This window comes from Copadichromis virginalis, linkage group LG11, assembly GCF_057382275.1.
Source record: "Copadichromis virginalis isolate Kocher_CV1m ecotype Utaka linkage group LG11, C_Virginalis_male_GT1.1, whole genome shotgun sequence".
Classification (NCBI taxonomy): Eukaryota; Metazoa; Chordata; class Actinopteri; order Cichliformes; family Cichlidae; genus Copadichromis; species Copadichromis virginalis.
In genome coordinates this window covers 10,726,120-10,742,262 of record NC_140628.1, presented here as the reverse complement: position 1 = coordinate 10,742,262, position 16,143 = coordinate 10,726,120, and the positions used below count along the sequence as shown (strand labels likewise).

The window sequence follows — 16,143 nt, the reverse complement described above, 5'->3', positions numbered from 1 at the left end:
ATTTTAATAGAAACAGATAAAAAGAGAGCTGTCAAAGAAACTCAAAGCAGGCAATCAGTGCTCGGGGTGAAAGAGATGAAAAACAGAAGCACAGAAGAGGGAGCACTTGCTGGGAAAGTGCTGAGAGACTGAAAGAAAACAAGAAAAGTGAAGAGGAGAGAGAAAGGAGTCGAGATCCACCTTCAGTTTGAAGTCGAAGTAGCATCCGGTGCACTCTCCAATCCAGTTTGCCTGCATGGCTTTGACCCCGTACCACTCTGGAAGGTCCTGCAGGGCGTCCAGGAGGGGCTGAAAGAGATAAAGCCACAAGTTTACTACTTTGTACAAGTTTGGAAGGAGCTAATTTTCCACTTCACTGTGGAAAAGAGATATTCTTTGTATGTGGCTGTCTAGGATAATGCAATTGACTCCAATTCCGTGTGGCCTCTTTCAAAGCGCAGCCAATTTATTTTGACAAAGCAGCAGAGCCAACCAGGTCACATTATGCAGACAAAAAGGGATTCTCAAAAATTGTGACCTCTGCTCGCCCTCTTTCCTGGATATCGCAAAGCAATCGCCTATATAGTGTGCACACTACCTCACACACCCACACTTCACATACACACCCATAAGCCCATACACCCCCCCCCCCCCCCCCACACACACACACACAGACACACAACAACATTTATACTGCATGATTAAAGGAAGCTATGCATATCAACGAGGCTCAAGCCAAAAAGCCACAGCTGGTCTGAGGCCAGAGATGTTATAATTCTCAATTTCCTTTTCAGTCTGTCAGCATCTATTACCCACAAACCACCCCTCCACCCCATCGTGGTGCAGTTCAGCATGCAGTACCTCATCACAGAGTTATCAATACAAACATAAACACTAGCCATAGTCATCGCTAGCATGAGTGCAGCTCGTCAGTTATGGATTCCCTTCAGAGCGAGAGGGGAAAAAAGGGGCATAAATCCCGAAGAACGTGTGTCAGCGTAACTGAGAGGCTGCTGGAAGGAGACACAGCAAAACAAAGATGACGAAAAAAAAGCTACGAGTGAGAATCGGGCACGGCTTTAAAGTGAAAGGCAGTGAGTGTTTTTCTCACAAAAGCCAGAAAAAACATTAACAGCAAGGACATGAGTCCCTGGCAACAAAGAAAAGCTCGAGCATGAAATAAGAGTAACCAAGGACTGTGTGTGTGCATGTGTGAGTGAGACATGTCAAGTACACTTCTGGGAAATATATTAACACAGTGAGGAAACACACAAACAGCTGCACTTTGGAAGTGGGTTCAGTTGTCGGGTGTTAATTTACTTGGAGGAAATCAAACATTTCTGGAAGCTATTTGAACAATACTGCATGTGAGCGGCGCACTGAGCTCTCGCTTTTTGTGAATCATTTAGATGTCAGTCGTGGTGTAATAGGCAGGCAGCATTTGTCTGAGTGCAACAAGTGTGATTATGCATGAAATTGAAAACTCCTGCTCCTGCCATGTGATCATTTAGCATCCTGCACGCTCCACATGGGAAGAAAAAAAAAGGATCCATCTTAGTAATAATACACAGTCGTTGCACAATGTGGAATAACTTGACAGCTAAACTGAATAAATATTGCCTGAAGTTAATGTTGTCTAACAGACTCGAACACGTTTAGAGGCGAGCGGACAGAAATAAAAAAAAAAAAAGGAAATCACAGTCCAATTACATCGCTTTTTATTTGTCACGCTCTGGTTTGACACGGTCCGCCTTTCCCTCCATCTGTCTCTCTCACTTCTCTCCCTTAACACCTTCCTCTTCCTTCCTTCCCACTTCTCTGCTCTTCAGAGAAAATTAGAAATGCAGGAACACATTGTCACAGTAGGCTGCTTCCACCTCCGCTCAAACCTCTGACACGGACACGCACGGGCGACTTCGGCGCCGCGGCTGAACCTGAGCGACAGCCGACTGCGGACGAAATTATTTTTTTAATCAAAGTGACAAAGCAACGAATAAAACCCTCAAACGGACGCGCTGGTGCTCTCGCAAGTTTGGGGTTTGTTTTATTGGAAATTACATGTGTTTTGCATCATTTCCAATGTTTTTCTTTTTTACATTTATTTCACACCGCCCAGGCACTGGTTTCAATGTTATCTCAGTATGAAATGAAACCCCACTCACAAAAACTTGCTTATGCTTTCTTTTATATTGTGATGGAAACAAGAAGAGCTGAAATAATCAGGCAGTGACTGAACCCATAATTTGAATGCAGAGATGTCAAACTTTGTTTTTTTGCTAGGCAAATGTGAGGATTTACTGCTTTGATGTTCTGTATCTCTGACTATGTTTAAAGTTTTGGATGGCTTTGAAGCTGAATTATTTTGTTGGTATTGCAATTTTTGGGAGATTTTCTGCACATTTAGACACCAAAAAAGATGCCCCACAAAATTAAGATCAACTAACATTAACTAAACATGAATGTAATTCCTCATTGCAGCTCTAGAAACAAAAAAAAATGTTATTAGAAACATTTCTACCCAATTTTTCTCAACTCAGTAAACAAACTAAGATAAATTCGAGTTTAAAGTGTTCAAGCACTGAGCACATAAAGCCAAACTTTTCTCTTTTATAGGTACCTGCCTGTACAGTGTATTTCTATGTGCAAGCACATGCACACACATGCATGAGTTCCATGAAAAATGTATGAACTTTCTTTCTGAGGCTGATTCATGTAAGTCCAAAACGGCTAATTTCACCGTGCACCAGCCCTGTTCACCCCTCTGCTTAAAGGTGGAGGCTTCTCATCAGCCAGCCAGGCCACCTGGTGGTATTACTGAGGCTTCTGGTCTCTTTTTCCTTGAAGTAGAGATGCCAGGCTATAAATGATGGTCTCCAGGGGTCTGATTGCAGAACCAGAGAAGCAGGACTGCAGCTGCTGTTACTGAAGTGTCAGCCATGATTGTTATCAGAGGGCTCCGCAGCTCATTTTTGCCCACATGAAGTTTCTGGTCAGCCATTCAGATGCTGCTTGTCACACACATACTGGTGTAGCTCTAGCACTGCCTCTCACACACACGCGGTACAGTCATACCTTGGCATAGTTTGTAGTCTTGATGAACCATTGTGTGAGTAGCTTCTGCTCCACCAGAGCTCCAGACCTCCAGGAGTGCCCATTTTCATCCACCTGTTCATCAGCCAGCACCGTCTGATCAACAGGGTCCCAGTTCACCACAGCCTTGGATAACACACATGCACGCACACAGCACACACCCAAACGGCACACATGAGCTCACAAATTGAAAAGCACAGCTTAAGAAGTAGCTCATATTTAAAAGCATATTTTAAGGCCACTGCATTTTATTACACAAAATGAAAAATGTTTTTTCCAGCCTGTCTACCATTTAATCCAGTCAAAGAGAAAACTCTGAGCTGCTTCAATCATTACTGTACCAGTCAGGGATCTGAAACCTGCGCAAGTCATATTATTCATTTAAAAGAAATCCAGGATAAACCAGAGCGCAAATACGATTAATACCTCTTTTTGGTATGCCAGTCCCGCTTCAAAGAGCTTGATAAATAGATACTGCGTCCACCTGTAGTAGTCTGGGAGGCAAGTGGTCACTTCCTGTCAGGAAAGTGAGAATCAGACTCAAAAGGGAGCAAAAGGGGCCTGAAAGCTGCCAAAACTCTCTGTCTGATGCTCAGCTCATCATCACGTGCTGCTTACCCGGTCCCAGTTGAAGCAAAGCCCGAGAGTGTCCAGCTGCTCCCGCATAGACTGTATGTTACTGAAGCGAGAGGAACGGCGCTAGAGTTAGGATATAGTGCACTCATGGGCCACTTTGTTAGGTACACCTTTTCAACTGCTCAACACAAATATTTAATCAGCTAAACTGATCAGCAACAGCAACAGAGGACTGCATCCAGTGCCACTCTGTCAGCTGTGAACAGGGAACTGAGGTTACAGATGGCATATGCTCACCAAATTTGGACAACAGAAGATTGTAAAAATGTTGCCTGGTCTGTTAAGTCTTAATTTCTGCTGCTTTAGATGGTAGGGTCAGCATTTGGTACAAACAACATGAAAGCATGGATCTGTTCTGCCTTCCAACAAAGCTTCAGGTTTCTGGTGGTGTAATGCTGTGGAAGAGGTTTTTCTTTGGGCATACTTTAGGACCTTTAATATCAGTTGAGCATCATTTATGACAACAGTGCACCCATCGTCTAATAGCTTCTTCTAGCAGGATATCAGGCCATATCACAAAACCTCCACCACCACAAACTGGTTTCTTGAACATGACAATAGCCCTCATTTAGCAAAATTACCTTTGGAGTTATGAAACATGTACACCAGCCTATTTTGTTCTTACCACTATGCATACGTTACTAAATCATTCTGAACCAACAGGTTTGTGCTGCCTGCATATAATCTGCATACTGCCATGCCTCCATTTTCTCTATAAGGAGACAGGTTTACCTCCAGGTGAAGCAGAGAGAGCGGTGACGTGTTGCAAAAGAGACGTCTGGACAACTAAGGCAAAAAATTTGGCGAAAATCTGACTGATGAAACCGAAACAATTGTTTTCAAAGAGGAAGCTGGAAAAAGGCAAACGTTTCCAAAGTGTTTCTGTGAGCACTGTTTAAAAAAAACACATAATAATAAAAAGCGATGCTCTGGCTGAAATAACGGATGTTCTGAATATCTTTTGGACAAAAAATTGGTATGAAAAAAAGACTTAAAGGAAAAAGAAGAAACCGGAGCATGTAATCTGTTAGCTCGAGATGAGAAACTCACCGCATCGGTGGGATGTCTGAGTGATGACATCCAGCAACAACAGAAGTCATTTTAAATTAAAGATAAGAAATATAAAAATACAAAATATGTTTGAATTAAACGGTTAAAGGTATAACTTTCCATTTAGTATTTTGTTTACTTAAATGCAATTTTAGAATTTAATTGTAATTCAGAGCATTTTATGGCTTATTGTGTATTTGACAACTATAAATGATGACTAAATGGCAATGCCAGTATTCATTTTAAAGAACTGTTTGAATTCCCTTAGACAGCCATTCATTTGTTTGCAGGCACGGTCTACATTTGTAAGTCAAGACAGGGTCTAACCTAGCACCACAAAAGTGGGCCAATTCCAGTTAGTATATAAAAACAACAAACACTGAGATGTAATAGTTCAAATACCTTTTAGTCCAGTCTTCTGGGTCAAGCCCCCTCTCTATGGCTGCATTCTCAGCTGGAAGTCCAAAGGCATCCCAGCCCATTGGATTTAAGACCTGAAGACACAATCAGGGAACTCGTCATTTTCATTAGCTTTCTGGAAAATGTGAAAGCCATTCGATATTCCTTTTTTAGGACTTTTTATAGAGTAGGAGCTGAATTAACCAAAAAATGGCTTCTCTGAAACGATATGAAATCTGTTTAAATATTGGTCAAAAGTGTCACTGAAGGTTTCAGACTTAACATCACACTTAGACCAAGAGGAGAAAGTTTCCCAGGTGAAAGGAGGAAAATGAAAATAGCCCTGTGGTGTCAACGTGCATCATTCACATAATTAACTGACAGCACCTCTGATCAGCATGCTGTTCACATTACAGCAGGATTTATGCAATCAGTAACTATTAAACCAAAAAAAACAAGTCAGTCTAGGAGGGAACGAGGGTCCTCTGCACGCATCAACTTTATGGTGATGTGTAAATCCCTGCTGGGAGCTTACACATCGGGATGAAAGCACACAGACTAAGAGCCGATGTTTTACTAAAATGTAAAAGGAACTGGTTTAACCTTAGAAAGAAGGGTCAGCATGCTTACATTATTACCCTGAACTTGTTGTAAATATACTGTCACTTTCTATACACATCCTCTCTGAACGCACGGCTCCCCCAGGCAAACACTCGAGGCGACATCTTTTTGGGTCCTCGATGGTGTTTTTCTGCTTACTGGGCGAGACGAAATGAGAGAACAGGAGTGGAAGGCGTGAGTAAAGTAGAGGAGAGGCAGAGCGACGAGGACTCGAGAGCTGGAGAGCATCGCTGAACGGATCCTAACTGGTCTGATGTTTCAGACGAATTGGTATCCTTGGTAACTGCAGGGGCCTCATTTGTAAAGCCGAGTGCTGGATGGTATCAGGCTAAGAGAGCTCAGGAGGAATACAGCCACACTGTGAGTAAAGCAGCCACGATGTGAACTGCAAGCGGAAAAATGTTAGGACAGATGTGCTACTACACTCTTGATCCAGCGTAAATACTTCACTGGTAATAGCTCCACTTATCCTTGTGACCACAGAAAGTGTGAAGCTACCCCGACTTTTTGAGAATCTGTGGCCGTGAAATCAGCACATTGACAAGAGATTGTGGTAGATGGACAAGAGAGTCACTGAAGTCACTGTAATGCAAAGTCAGAGCCAATCAGGGCAGGGCACCATGGGATGAAAGCAGAGGAGAAGAGCTGGGAGACTGATGTTGTTGATATGATGCTACATGCAAGTGTCCACCCACACAGCTCCAGACAAACTCCACTCCATCTGACACTTTGAAATGCAACTTGATAAACGTTTCCTCGTTACACTAGCCCATTCAAAGGTTAACGACCCCTTACCAACCCTTACACATCAGTGTATGTGTAGAGGCAGACCAGCCCTATTAGTCTTTTTAAATAGCTTATTTTTGGGTAGTTCAGCCTTTATATTGGACAGGACAGCAGGGCAGAAGAAAAGGTGGTGCAGGAGGATCATCACACAGGAAATGACCCGGGTTCCTGCAGTAACCTTTTGGTACATCTGTCGGCTGCTCAACGCAGTGAGATATACTGGCGCCCGTCTTTAGCATTTTTATTCCTTTTCATGCTCTAAATGTGGTGAAAATGTACCAATACACACGTGTGTTTGATAAATTTGAACCTACCACCAGCTAATATTTATAAGCATGAAATGAAAAAGCCTGAAAATTTGCTCTGACAGCTGAATAATGAAAAAGCTGATATTGATGTCTGTGTACCATCAGTGCCCATTAGATGCATCTCTGTCAAACTAAAAGCAATCCTACTTTTAAGCAAACTAATAGTTTTGTTACAGTCTTGAAACTAAATTAATTCTAGCTTATGTCAGGAAATGATTTGTGATAATCAGCAGCGTCATCATTCCGACTGTCGATACATATCCATCAGTCTCAATGAGTCTCTTTGTCAATAAGCACAACTCCACAGGACTCAACTCCACAGGCTGCCAGCCGGTCGTATTATGGTTATAATCCAATAGAACATGAAGGTTACTGAGTGCAAATGTAATAGTTAACAGTGAATTTTTGTAAACCAAAAAACCCACCAGAAAGTAACGTTTTTTGAACAAAAGAGAGAAGAAAACACTTGGTGATCACGTAGACTCAGGGTCTCGTCTCAGCCGAAATTGTCTGCTCTGAAAAATCAACTTTCCTTTTGTTGAATTCTGTGTGAAGAAGCTCAAGTGACGTGTGGCTGGATTTAAATGTCGGCAGGCCGCGATTTTGACACATGTGGTATAGACTGTAAAAATTATTATTTTTCCTAAGCAAGAAACAAGCGTTGTTGTTTTCACATATATAATTACACCCAGCAGCAGTGCCCATGATATCTATCTAAACTGAAAACGGTACTCAGTCATGGTTGGAATAATTAGGACCATTTGTCACGCTTATATGTTTTGCATCAAACTCATTTTAATATCTACGGAAGAGGGTTAGGGTCACCGAAGGGGGAAGGGGAAAAAAAAAAGAAGAAGAAAAAAAAAAAAAAAAAAAAAAAAAAAAAAAAAAAAAGGTGGGCACATCTTTTTTTTTCCCCTTTTCCAATATTCTGACTTTTTCCCTCAGAATTCTGACTTTAGTCTCAAAATTCTAAATTTTTGCTTAGAAATCTGAGATTTTAATTCTGACTTTAATCTCAGAATTCTGACTTTTTTTTTCCTAGAATTCTCAGATTATATTCAGAATTCTGAGAAAAATTTTTTACTCAGACTTCTGACTATGATCTGAGAATTCTAAGACTAAAGTCAGAATTCTGAGAAAAAAAGTCAGAATTTTGAGATTAAAGTTAGAATTCTGATTTTAATCTCAGAATCTCCGACTTTTTCTCAGAATTCTGAGAAAAAATAAGTGTAAAAAAAACCAAACAAAAACAAGTGTAAAAAAAAAAAAAACCACACTTGAAGTTTCAGGAACAACTTTAATTTTTACTGTTTACTGTGATTATTAGCACGAGCTTTGTACTTCCAATAAAGGTTAAAAGTTAACATCTTTTTTTGTTTTGATTACCTCATATTTTGATATTTATAAAGAACTAGGTTAGGTCTAGGTTAAAACTTTCTCTAATTTAGTATGTGACACATGAAAGAACTCCCATTACACATAACTGTTTAAAGGAGAGTGAGTACCTTTCTCAGTTAACTAGTGAATAGGGTAGACTGAGTGCATACAGCAGAACAAACTCAACTTTCTGACCGATGCTGAGAGAAACAAAGTAGTTCTCAGTGATGTGACACCAGGTTTCTGTTCAGAGACAAACCAGCCAGAGGAAGACGGGCAGGTGAAACAAAAATAACACTGCATCTCGTGTAAAGACGGCACCTGGACCAGAAAACACGGAGGAAGAGAGAAACTTGTCACACACCCACCTTTCTTCTTGGGTGGATAGATCATGTACAGACAAAGTCTAACCAAAGAACTGAGCAGGTGTTTGTGTCACCGCAGGAGCACGGTCCATGTGACAGACACTGCTCGCGGCTTCATCAGCGGCCGCCGTTTAGTGGAATCAAACAGAGTGCTGAATATCGATTGCAGCACTAGGAGCTGAAACAGAGTGGAGTCAATAACAGACTAGAGCGCTGGTAATCGAGAGTATGGATTTTACTCTATTTACACCTAATTTTAACCTTACAAGGAGACCTCATAGCGAGGATCCAAATTACCACAGCAGGTATTAAAAACCATAGAAACACCTTATAGGAAAAGCAAAACAGCTGCTTATGGGCCGACCTCATTCCTCACTTTATTGTAAGAAGGATTCAGTGTCAGCCAAGGTTATTAAAGTTAACGAAAAGTAAACTAAAAACTAAAACTAGTCATGAAAGTTAACTACTATAATAAAAACCAGATCTCTGAAATAATTTTGTGCAGCAGAAATAAACGTAGTTTTGTCATGTGTTCATTTGGTCAAATCTGTTATCACAAACTATCCGAAGAGACTTTTGTGGACGTGTTTATTGAGGCTTCGGATGTCTACAAGACTGAGTCAGCTGCTTTCAAAATGTCCTGCTGTGCACTGATTTTCCTAAATCTTGCCACAAATACAGCAATACTGAAAAAAAAACTAAACTGAAATTAAACTCTTCAAACTTAGGATTGAAAGAAACTTGAAAGAAAGGCAGACGTCAAATGTGACATGATAGTTGAATGCAAACTATAATGTGATATTCAGAATCCCAGCAGGCAGTAAATTTCAATATTAGCCTTAAAGATGAGTCATTTTACGAAAGTTTGACCTTATTTGACCTCGAAGAAGACGTCAGAGGTTTAAAGTATAGTGATATTAATGCCTATATATCATTCACTATATACTGTCTTTGCACACAACGGCAGTAAGAAAGACCGTTTTAAACAGCCCTATATAGGATTATTATCACTATGACCTTCAGCATAATCTATTGACCTTGAAGTAGAGGTCAGAGGTCAAACATGAGACAATATTTTAAATCTTTATATTTGTAAGAATCATAACCTCTAATTTATTTTTAATTTTATTGAAAGTTTTTGTCAATTTTTGACCAATAAAGCATTAAGTTGGCCTTAAATGTGCAATTCACTTGTATTTTTATTTTTTATTCCTATTTATTCTATTTATCCCCTTTGTATATTTTATTTATATTTGTCTCTGTATTTATATATATATATATATATATATATATATATATATATATATATATATATATATATATATATATATATATATATATATATATATATATATATATATGTGTGTGTGTGTGTGTGTGTGTGTGTGTGTGTATATATATATATATATATATATAACAATTCTGTAACTGTAACTTCGGTCGTTGCTGTGCTTTTTGGAAGTCGAATTTCCCAGAGGAACCCACCCGAGGGATTAATAAAGTTCTATCTTATCTTATCTTATCTTAAAGACCTTGGTGCATCTAATCCAAATGTTAATGGCTTGTAACCAAAAGCCCACTCTACACAGTTTTTTTTTTGAGGCAGTAAGAGTAACACACGCACGCACACATACACAAACATTACAAAAAACATTACCTCCTCCTTGATGGGGTTAAGTGTAAAATGTTTTCTAATTCCTGTCATGGTAATTGCCCCAAAAACAGTTCACGAGACACTGATACAGGCTGACATTACAGCTGAATCAACACCTGTGAGAAGGTAGGATTCATTACTCTCATTTAGAGTAATAAACTGGCACCTGGGTGTGGCGTTGAAATTAGCATTTAAAAAGCAAAGGGATGTACAATAGAAATCAAAGTACAACAAAGAACAATTTAATTACACGCTCTCACGGCGGTGTAAACATCGGCCATCTAATTGAAAGAAACAGGCTCCCTGAGGTAGACTTAAGCTTCTAATCACACTCATATTAATGCTCAAGTCAAACTACTGCATAAGCATTACACGTGTATATAGATGGGAAGCTTCACAGTTCGGAGGAAGAGTAAACAGTGAGTCCAGCAGTGTAAACACAGCTGATATTAAAGAACTGTTGAGCAGAAATAAACAGAAAAAAAGTGGGTTACAGATTGGTGAGGGGAGCCTTTTGAAGTGGCTCCAGTGAGAAAGCAGCAATCATACTGTCAATGCAGCGTCATGTTTTGTATCAAAGACGAGTTCAATGAAGGACTGACTCACCATTTTTCCCAATATTACTAAACAACAGCCAAAACACATCCATTACATTTAACTCCTCACAATAACACCAAGTGTGTGTCTCAAACAGCACATTTGAGGGCGTCACGTCCTTTGTAAGTTTTTGTTTGTCACAGGGAGAGACGTGCGGTGAGGGGAAGATAGCGCACAATAAGCCAAACTGGGGCGTGCATTAAAAGTTAAAAGCTCAAAGGCAGAACAGGCTCATTCCTACAGGGATGGACACCTGAATGTGCTATTGTCATGGGGTATTCTCAGTGTTTACCTGTTACCTGCTTCTCCTCCTGTATGTATTATTTGTGTGTGAATGGTCCTTTGTTGTAACAATGCTTCTAGGCACTAAATCCCACACCACTACAAAGCTTGTGTATTTCTCCTTTAATGTTGCCACATTCGTAAGCATAATGCATTTGTGAGTTGCACCCATGAAAGACTTAAAAGATCTTCTCTGCCAGTGCCAAACAGCTTATTCTGTTATTGACTCTTGTTTGGTGTCACTTATTGGATATTGGATGATCAGTGTTGGAGAGTAACGGAGTACATGTACCGCCGTTACGTATTTAAAATACAAAATATGAGTAACTGTATTCCGTTACAGTTACCGTTTAAAAAGGTGGTATTCAGAATACAGTTACTTTGTTGAAATAAATGGATTACACGGCAGTATTTTCCCGTTTCATATGTTAGGCTATGCTCTCTCTATTTTTAGTTTCCATGCCGGTGGAAACCCAAACAAAACACGCATTAGGAGGCTCTAATGTCTGTGTCTCAATCTCGTGGTCCATGTCACCTCTACTTGCGGCCCGCATGATGACGTGAAGAAATATTTTAAAAAATTATTCACAAAAATTATTTAATATGAAGGCAATAGGAGAAGTGTTACAGGCATAACTGTAAACAATGTAGCCTCATGGGCAGTGTAGTCCGTGCTGCAGGTTGAATGGACTGACATACCCGTTATGTGTCTGTGAGCGAGGGAGGGAGAAAAAGGAGAGTGGAAAAGTACGAGTTGTCACCGAGCAAAAACGGGAGATGGAAGCATGTAAATATAACAATAACCACTGCAGCCAAAAAGAGCCAAGTTGTAAGTAAGCTATTAAGACTCGACTGTACACCGTGTTCGCGTTTTCCTCCGAAGCAATAAGTTCTGTTGGAGCAGCCTTTCAACGCCTCTCTCTGTCTCTCGCTAGCAAAGTTGACTCAGACAACAAAGTAAAGCTAGTCTTCAGCTACGAGCCCGACACGAACCCCGAAGTATTAGCCAGAGGTCCCTTTACGGTTTTACGCCTTTACGGTTCGGAGCTGCGAACCTGTTTTACAGGTGAGGAATATTTTTCTATAGGAGATTGCTGCAAAAAGTGCAGCCTTGAGTAACGTAACGGAATACGTTACAAAATACATTTTGGGGCATGTATTCTGTAATCTGTAGTGGAATACATTTTAAAAGTAACCTTCCCAACACTGAAGATGATTGACGTACACATACAAAGGCACAGCACCCTGGCACCACCTCCTCCTCATGGTGGTCACCAGCTTGGTCACACACTGGGGTAGGATGGCGTCTTATTCTTCAACTAACATTTGTCACAAGTCGGCCAGTTGTGTTGGTCACTCTGGCACGAACGGCACGCCCAAGCTGATCCCACAAGCGTTCGGTGGGGTTGAATTCAGGACTGGCTGTAGCACAGGAAGTAGGTTGGTGGTTATATCCTTGAGCAAGATACTAACCAAACTGCTCTCAGATGCATCCACTGGAGTGTGAATGTTAGACAGACCTCACAGAAATAGCGCTTTTCACCAAAGATAACGTTCCTCCACATCATCATCCGATCCGATAAACACCATCAATCAACAGTCAATAGCAGAATAAGCGGTTTGTCATTGGCAGAGAAGATCTGGAAGGTTTTTTATGAGTGCACACAAATGCATGATTTAGAAATAAACAGCCTTTAGACTTATTGCAAAGAGGCATTGAAACAACAAAGAAATAATAGAGTTTTGTAAGAAAGCAGTTTGAGAGTTTAAACTGAGCAGAAAAGCACTTTATAAGTACCAATCCATTTACATCAAACAGCAGTGTGTCCTGTAATATCACTTATGGAATTTCTGTGTTGGCCATAAAACCCTGTAATTTACTTACAGAGTCAGCAAACTTAAAGCTAAACAGCTCTCGGGACTCTGAAATATGGCACCGCTAAACAACTGCTGCTGTGAGAGCAGAGCATGTTCGGCTTCAATAGGGATGGTACAAGGCAGAAACATAACAAAATAAAAGAATAAAATAAAAGCTGACATACCTGATGCCCTCTCATTTTTTGGAAATGACCAATGGTGTCACTGATGGTATACACTCGCACATGGCCCATATGCAGTCGCCCTGATGGGTAAGGAAACATAGAGAGGACATAAAACTTCTTCTTGTGGGGACTCTGGAGGAAAAAAAAGAAGAAGAAGAGGCCGTTATAGAATCATGAGACATGAGACAAATGACCATAAAACTGACTTTTAATCCTGAAAGCACACAGCAGAGGAGCCTCTCCATTATCAGTCTGGCCTCTGAATGAATCCCATACAACAGAGACTCCATTAAACTGATGAGAACAGGAATAGCTGCTCATCACATAGCGATCGTGAGCGCCGACTGACTCGGGGTATATTACTGTATAAGGCTCTAACAGAGGCTGATTATAGTGTCCGAATTTAAATGGTGTCAGTGCAGACCGCTGGTGATTTACAGTCTCAATGCTGTTGCCACAGCAACGCAGTAAGTACCAGTTACACCCAGAAAGACGTGATTACAGGAAACGTGAGTCATGAATTTTTCAGTAAATTAATTAGGTCCAGAGTTCTGTGGTAAATGCACTTAATCACTGTGAGCCAGTCCCAGACTGCCACACTGTCAGGCCATTAGGATATATAATCATCCAGAGCTCCGAGTCTGAGATGAGCTGCGAGGGTCAGTGGCAATAATAGATGAGGGCATAATTTAGAAGCATGCACCTATTCGTCTAACTGTGCCTCAAATGTATACATGTGGATCTGTTTCAATACAGGATCAGAGGACAGAATTATTAGCTCAGGTGCTAATAAGTATTTCCCAATTGCTGTTAAACAAAACAAGGAATTTTTAACAGAGCTTTTCCAAACGTCAGAGTTTTACTTTGGATGCGTATTTTACTTTGCACACAGAAAAAAAAATTATGTCACAAAAGCTAATACTACCAGGGTCAAAATTATTAGCCCCACTGATGCTAATAATCAGACACTGGAGTCCGTTTTAGCTGGATAACAGCCTGCAGTTGTTCGTTTCTCACACTCGTTTTCCAATCACAGCCCATTTTTTTCCAGATCTAACGGTCTTCTGGCAGGGACCCTGGGCTTCAGTTCACCCCACAGAGTTTCAGTTTTTCAGGATGTATCCATGCTAGTCAGTAATGCTCACTTTGGCATTCTGAAGGCTGTTCTTCCAGGAGCTATGAATGTTTGGGTTGCTGTCATACTGGAACACAGCGATGACGCAGACCCAGTTTTGCGCTGACTGCTTGAAGTTTTATTTTAAATTCTTCATGATTCTTTCACCTTGGTGAGATTCAAAATCCCAGACATACTGGAGCTTTCCCACAAAACAATACTCCCACCACCACTTTTCACTGGGGAGTTCTTTAGTTGTTTACCTCCCTCTTCTTTCTCCAAACATGAGCGGTATCTCTGATACAGAGCTCTAGTTTTGTCTCATATGGCCAAAGGACGCACTTGCAATAATTATAATCTTTCCTCAGGTTTTCTTTAGCATACTTTAGTCTGGACTGAAGGTGTCTCTTCTGCAGAAGTGGAGTTTTTCCATGGTCTGCAACCTCACAATCCATTCTTGTGCAGGTTTTTGATGATTTTCTTCTTTGAGAATATCATTCCTGCCTTGGTTAAGTCATCCACTTGTGTCTCTGCAGTCGTTCTGGGGTCTTCAGACACATCTCTCACTGGTTTTCTTTCCAGAGTCTTTGAAATCTTTCAGCTCCTACCTCTACCAGGCTTGTTCTGTATTGTGTGGATCCATTTGAATTTCTTGAACTCACTCGTGGGTTAAAAATGTTTTGCTCGGTTAAAGAGGGGAGCTAATTACCACTGTCCTCATTTATAGTACGCACTTGGCCCAAGGTAGACACAGCAGAGGTTTTGTGAAACTCAAATAAAATCAGCAGTTTTTTAAACACACACATCTGTGTTTTTCTTGCAAGGACAAACAAAACATTTGTTTGTGCTTATGATGTTTAGATTCTACAAAAGACGTCTACTTGTTGGTGCAACCTTGATTTGTGGAGCACAATTATGATTTCCAACTCATTCAACAGTAATGACCTCTATTTAGGCCATAGAACATCTGAAAGAAGTATTTTTGTTATGTCAAGTATTTACTGAGGATGACTCATGTTTCTCACTCGACATATCAGACATTCATTTCTACTAGCAGTTTACCTCAACACATTTTTACAGCAGCAGCATGTGGGGCAAATGAAATGCCAACCATCTGCTTGTTCCAGCTTCTTATCTAAATATGGATTTATTGGATTATTATATTAGGATTATATAATAATTAGGATTATTATAGGATTTAGTGCATTTCCATCCATGCATGTTCCAGACTGCCTAACCAGGATTGTGGTGGGACAGGAGCCTATCCCAGTTGACACTGAGCAAGAGACAGACTGCCAGTCTATCTCAGGGCCAATTTACAAATCACCAATTAGATCAACATGCATACCTCTGAGCTGTGAGAGGAAGCTGGAGCACTTGCTGTGTCATATATAAACTGAGTTTTGGGTTTTTTTGTAACTGCTGGTTACCAAAAGCAAAACAATCATTCATTTAATCTTGAGCTTATTATTTGATACTTTGAAAGACCCTCTTACCTCCTCCACTGCATCCTTCCGCCACTGCGCCATAATTCGCGGGTGCCACCATCCTTCCACTTTGCGTCTGGTCTCTGTTCGATAGTCCTTCTCCCACACGCCCGTCTCACTGAACAGGGTGCGACTCCTGGGTGAAATTTGGTGCAGAAATGGACTCTGGAGGGCTCCGCTCCTTTGGGCTGCAAACAGGGGATACAGCGCCAGCCTTCTCACGGACACCCGCATGATTGCGTCTGATAAAACAGGAAAACAGCCAGTGGTGGAAATGTTGACATGCTAGTGAAATACTAAAGTTTCTATTTTTCAGTAGAGGTCAGCTTTAACCGAGCTTTCCCCTAACCTTT

The 16,143-nt window shown here is 40.7% G+C and overlaps 1 protein-coding gene across 2 annotated transcripts in view; it reads right to left on the bottom strand.

Moving 5' to 3' along the window:
- lars2 (leucyl-tRNA synthetase 2, mitochondrial) overlaps positions 1 to 16,143 on the bottom strand; it is a 35,292-nt gene that overhangs the window by 15,273 nt on the left and 3,876 nt on the right. The window contains exons 2-8 of one of the 2 annotated variants that reach the window (XM_085473120.1): positions 15,800 to 16,032; positions 13,190 to 13,321; positions 5,158 to 5,249; positions 3,688 to 3,748; positions 3,496 to 3,585; positions 3,052 to 3,195; positions 181 to 288 (exon numbers count right to left, since the gene is read on the bottom strand). In XM_085473120.1, the coding sequence (XP_085329246.1) occupies positions 181 to 288; positions 3,052 to 3,195; positions 3,496 to 3,585; positions 3,688 to 3,748; positions 5,158 to 5,249; positions 13,190 to 13,321; positions 15,800 to 16,024 (852 nt within the window). In that variant the 5' untranslated portion in view covers positions 16,025 to 16,032. Of the gene's footprint in view, positions 1 to 180; positions 289 to 3,051; positions 3,196 to 3,495; positions 3,586 to 3,687; positions 3,749 to 5,157; positions 5,250 to 13,189; positions 13,322 to 13,395; positions 13,526 to 15,799; positions 16,033 to 16,143 lie in introns of those variants that run through there. The other variant, XM_085473122.1, reaches the window with a different exon arrangement.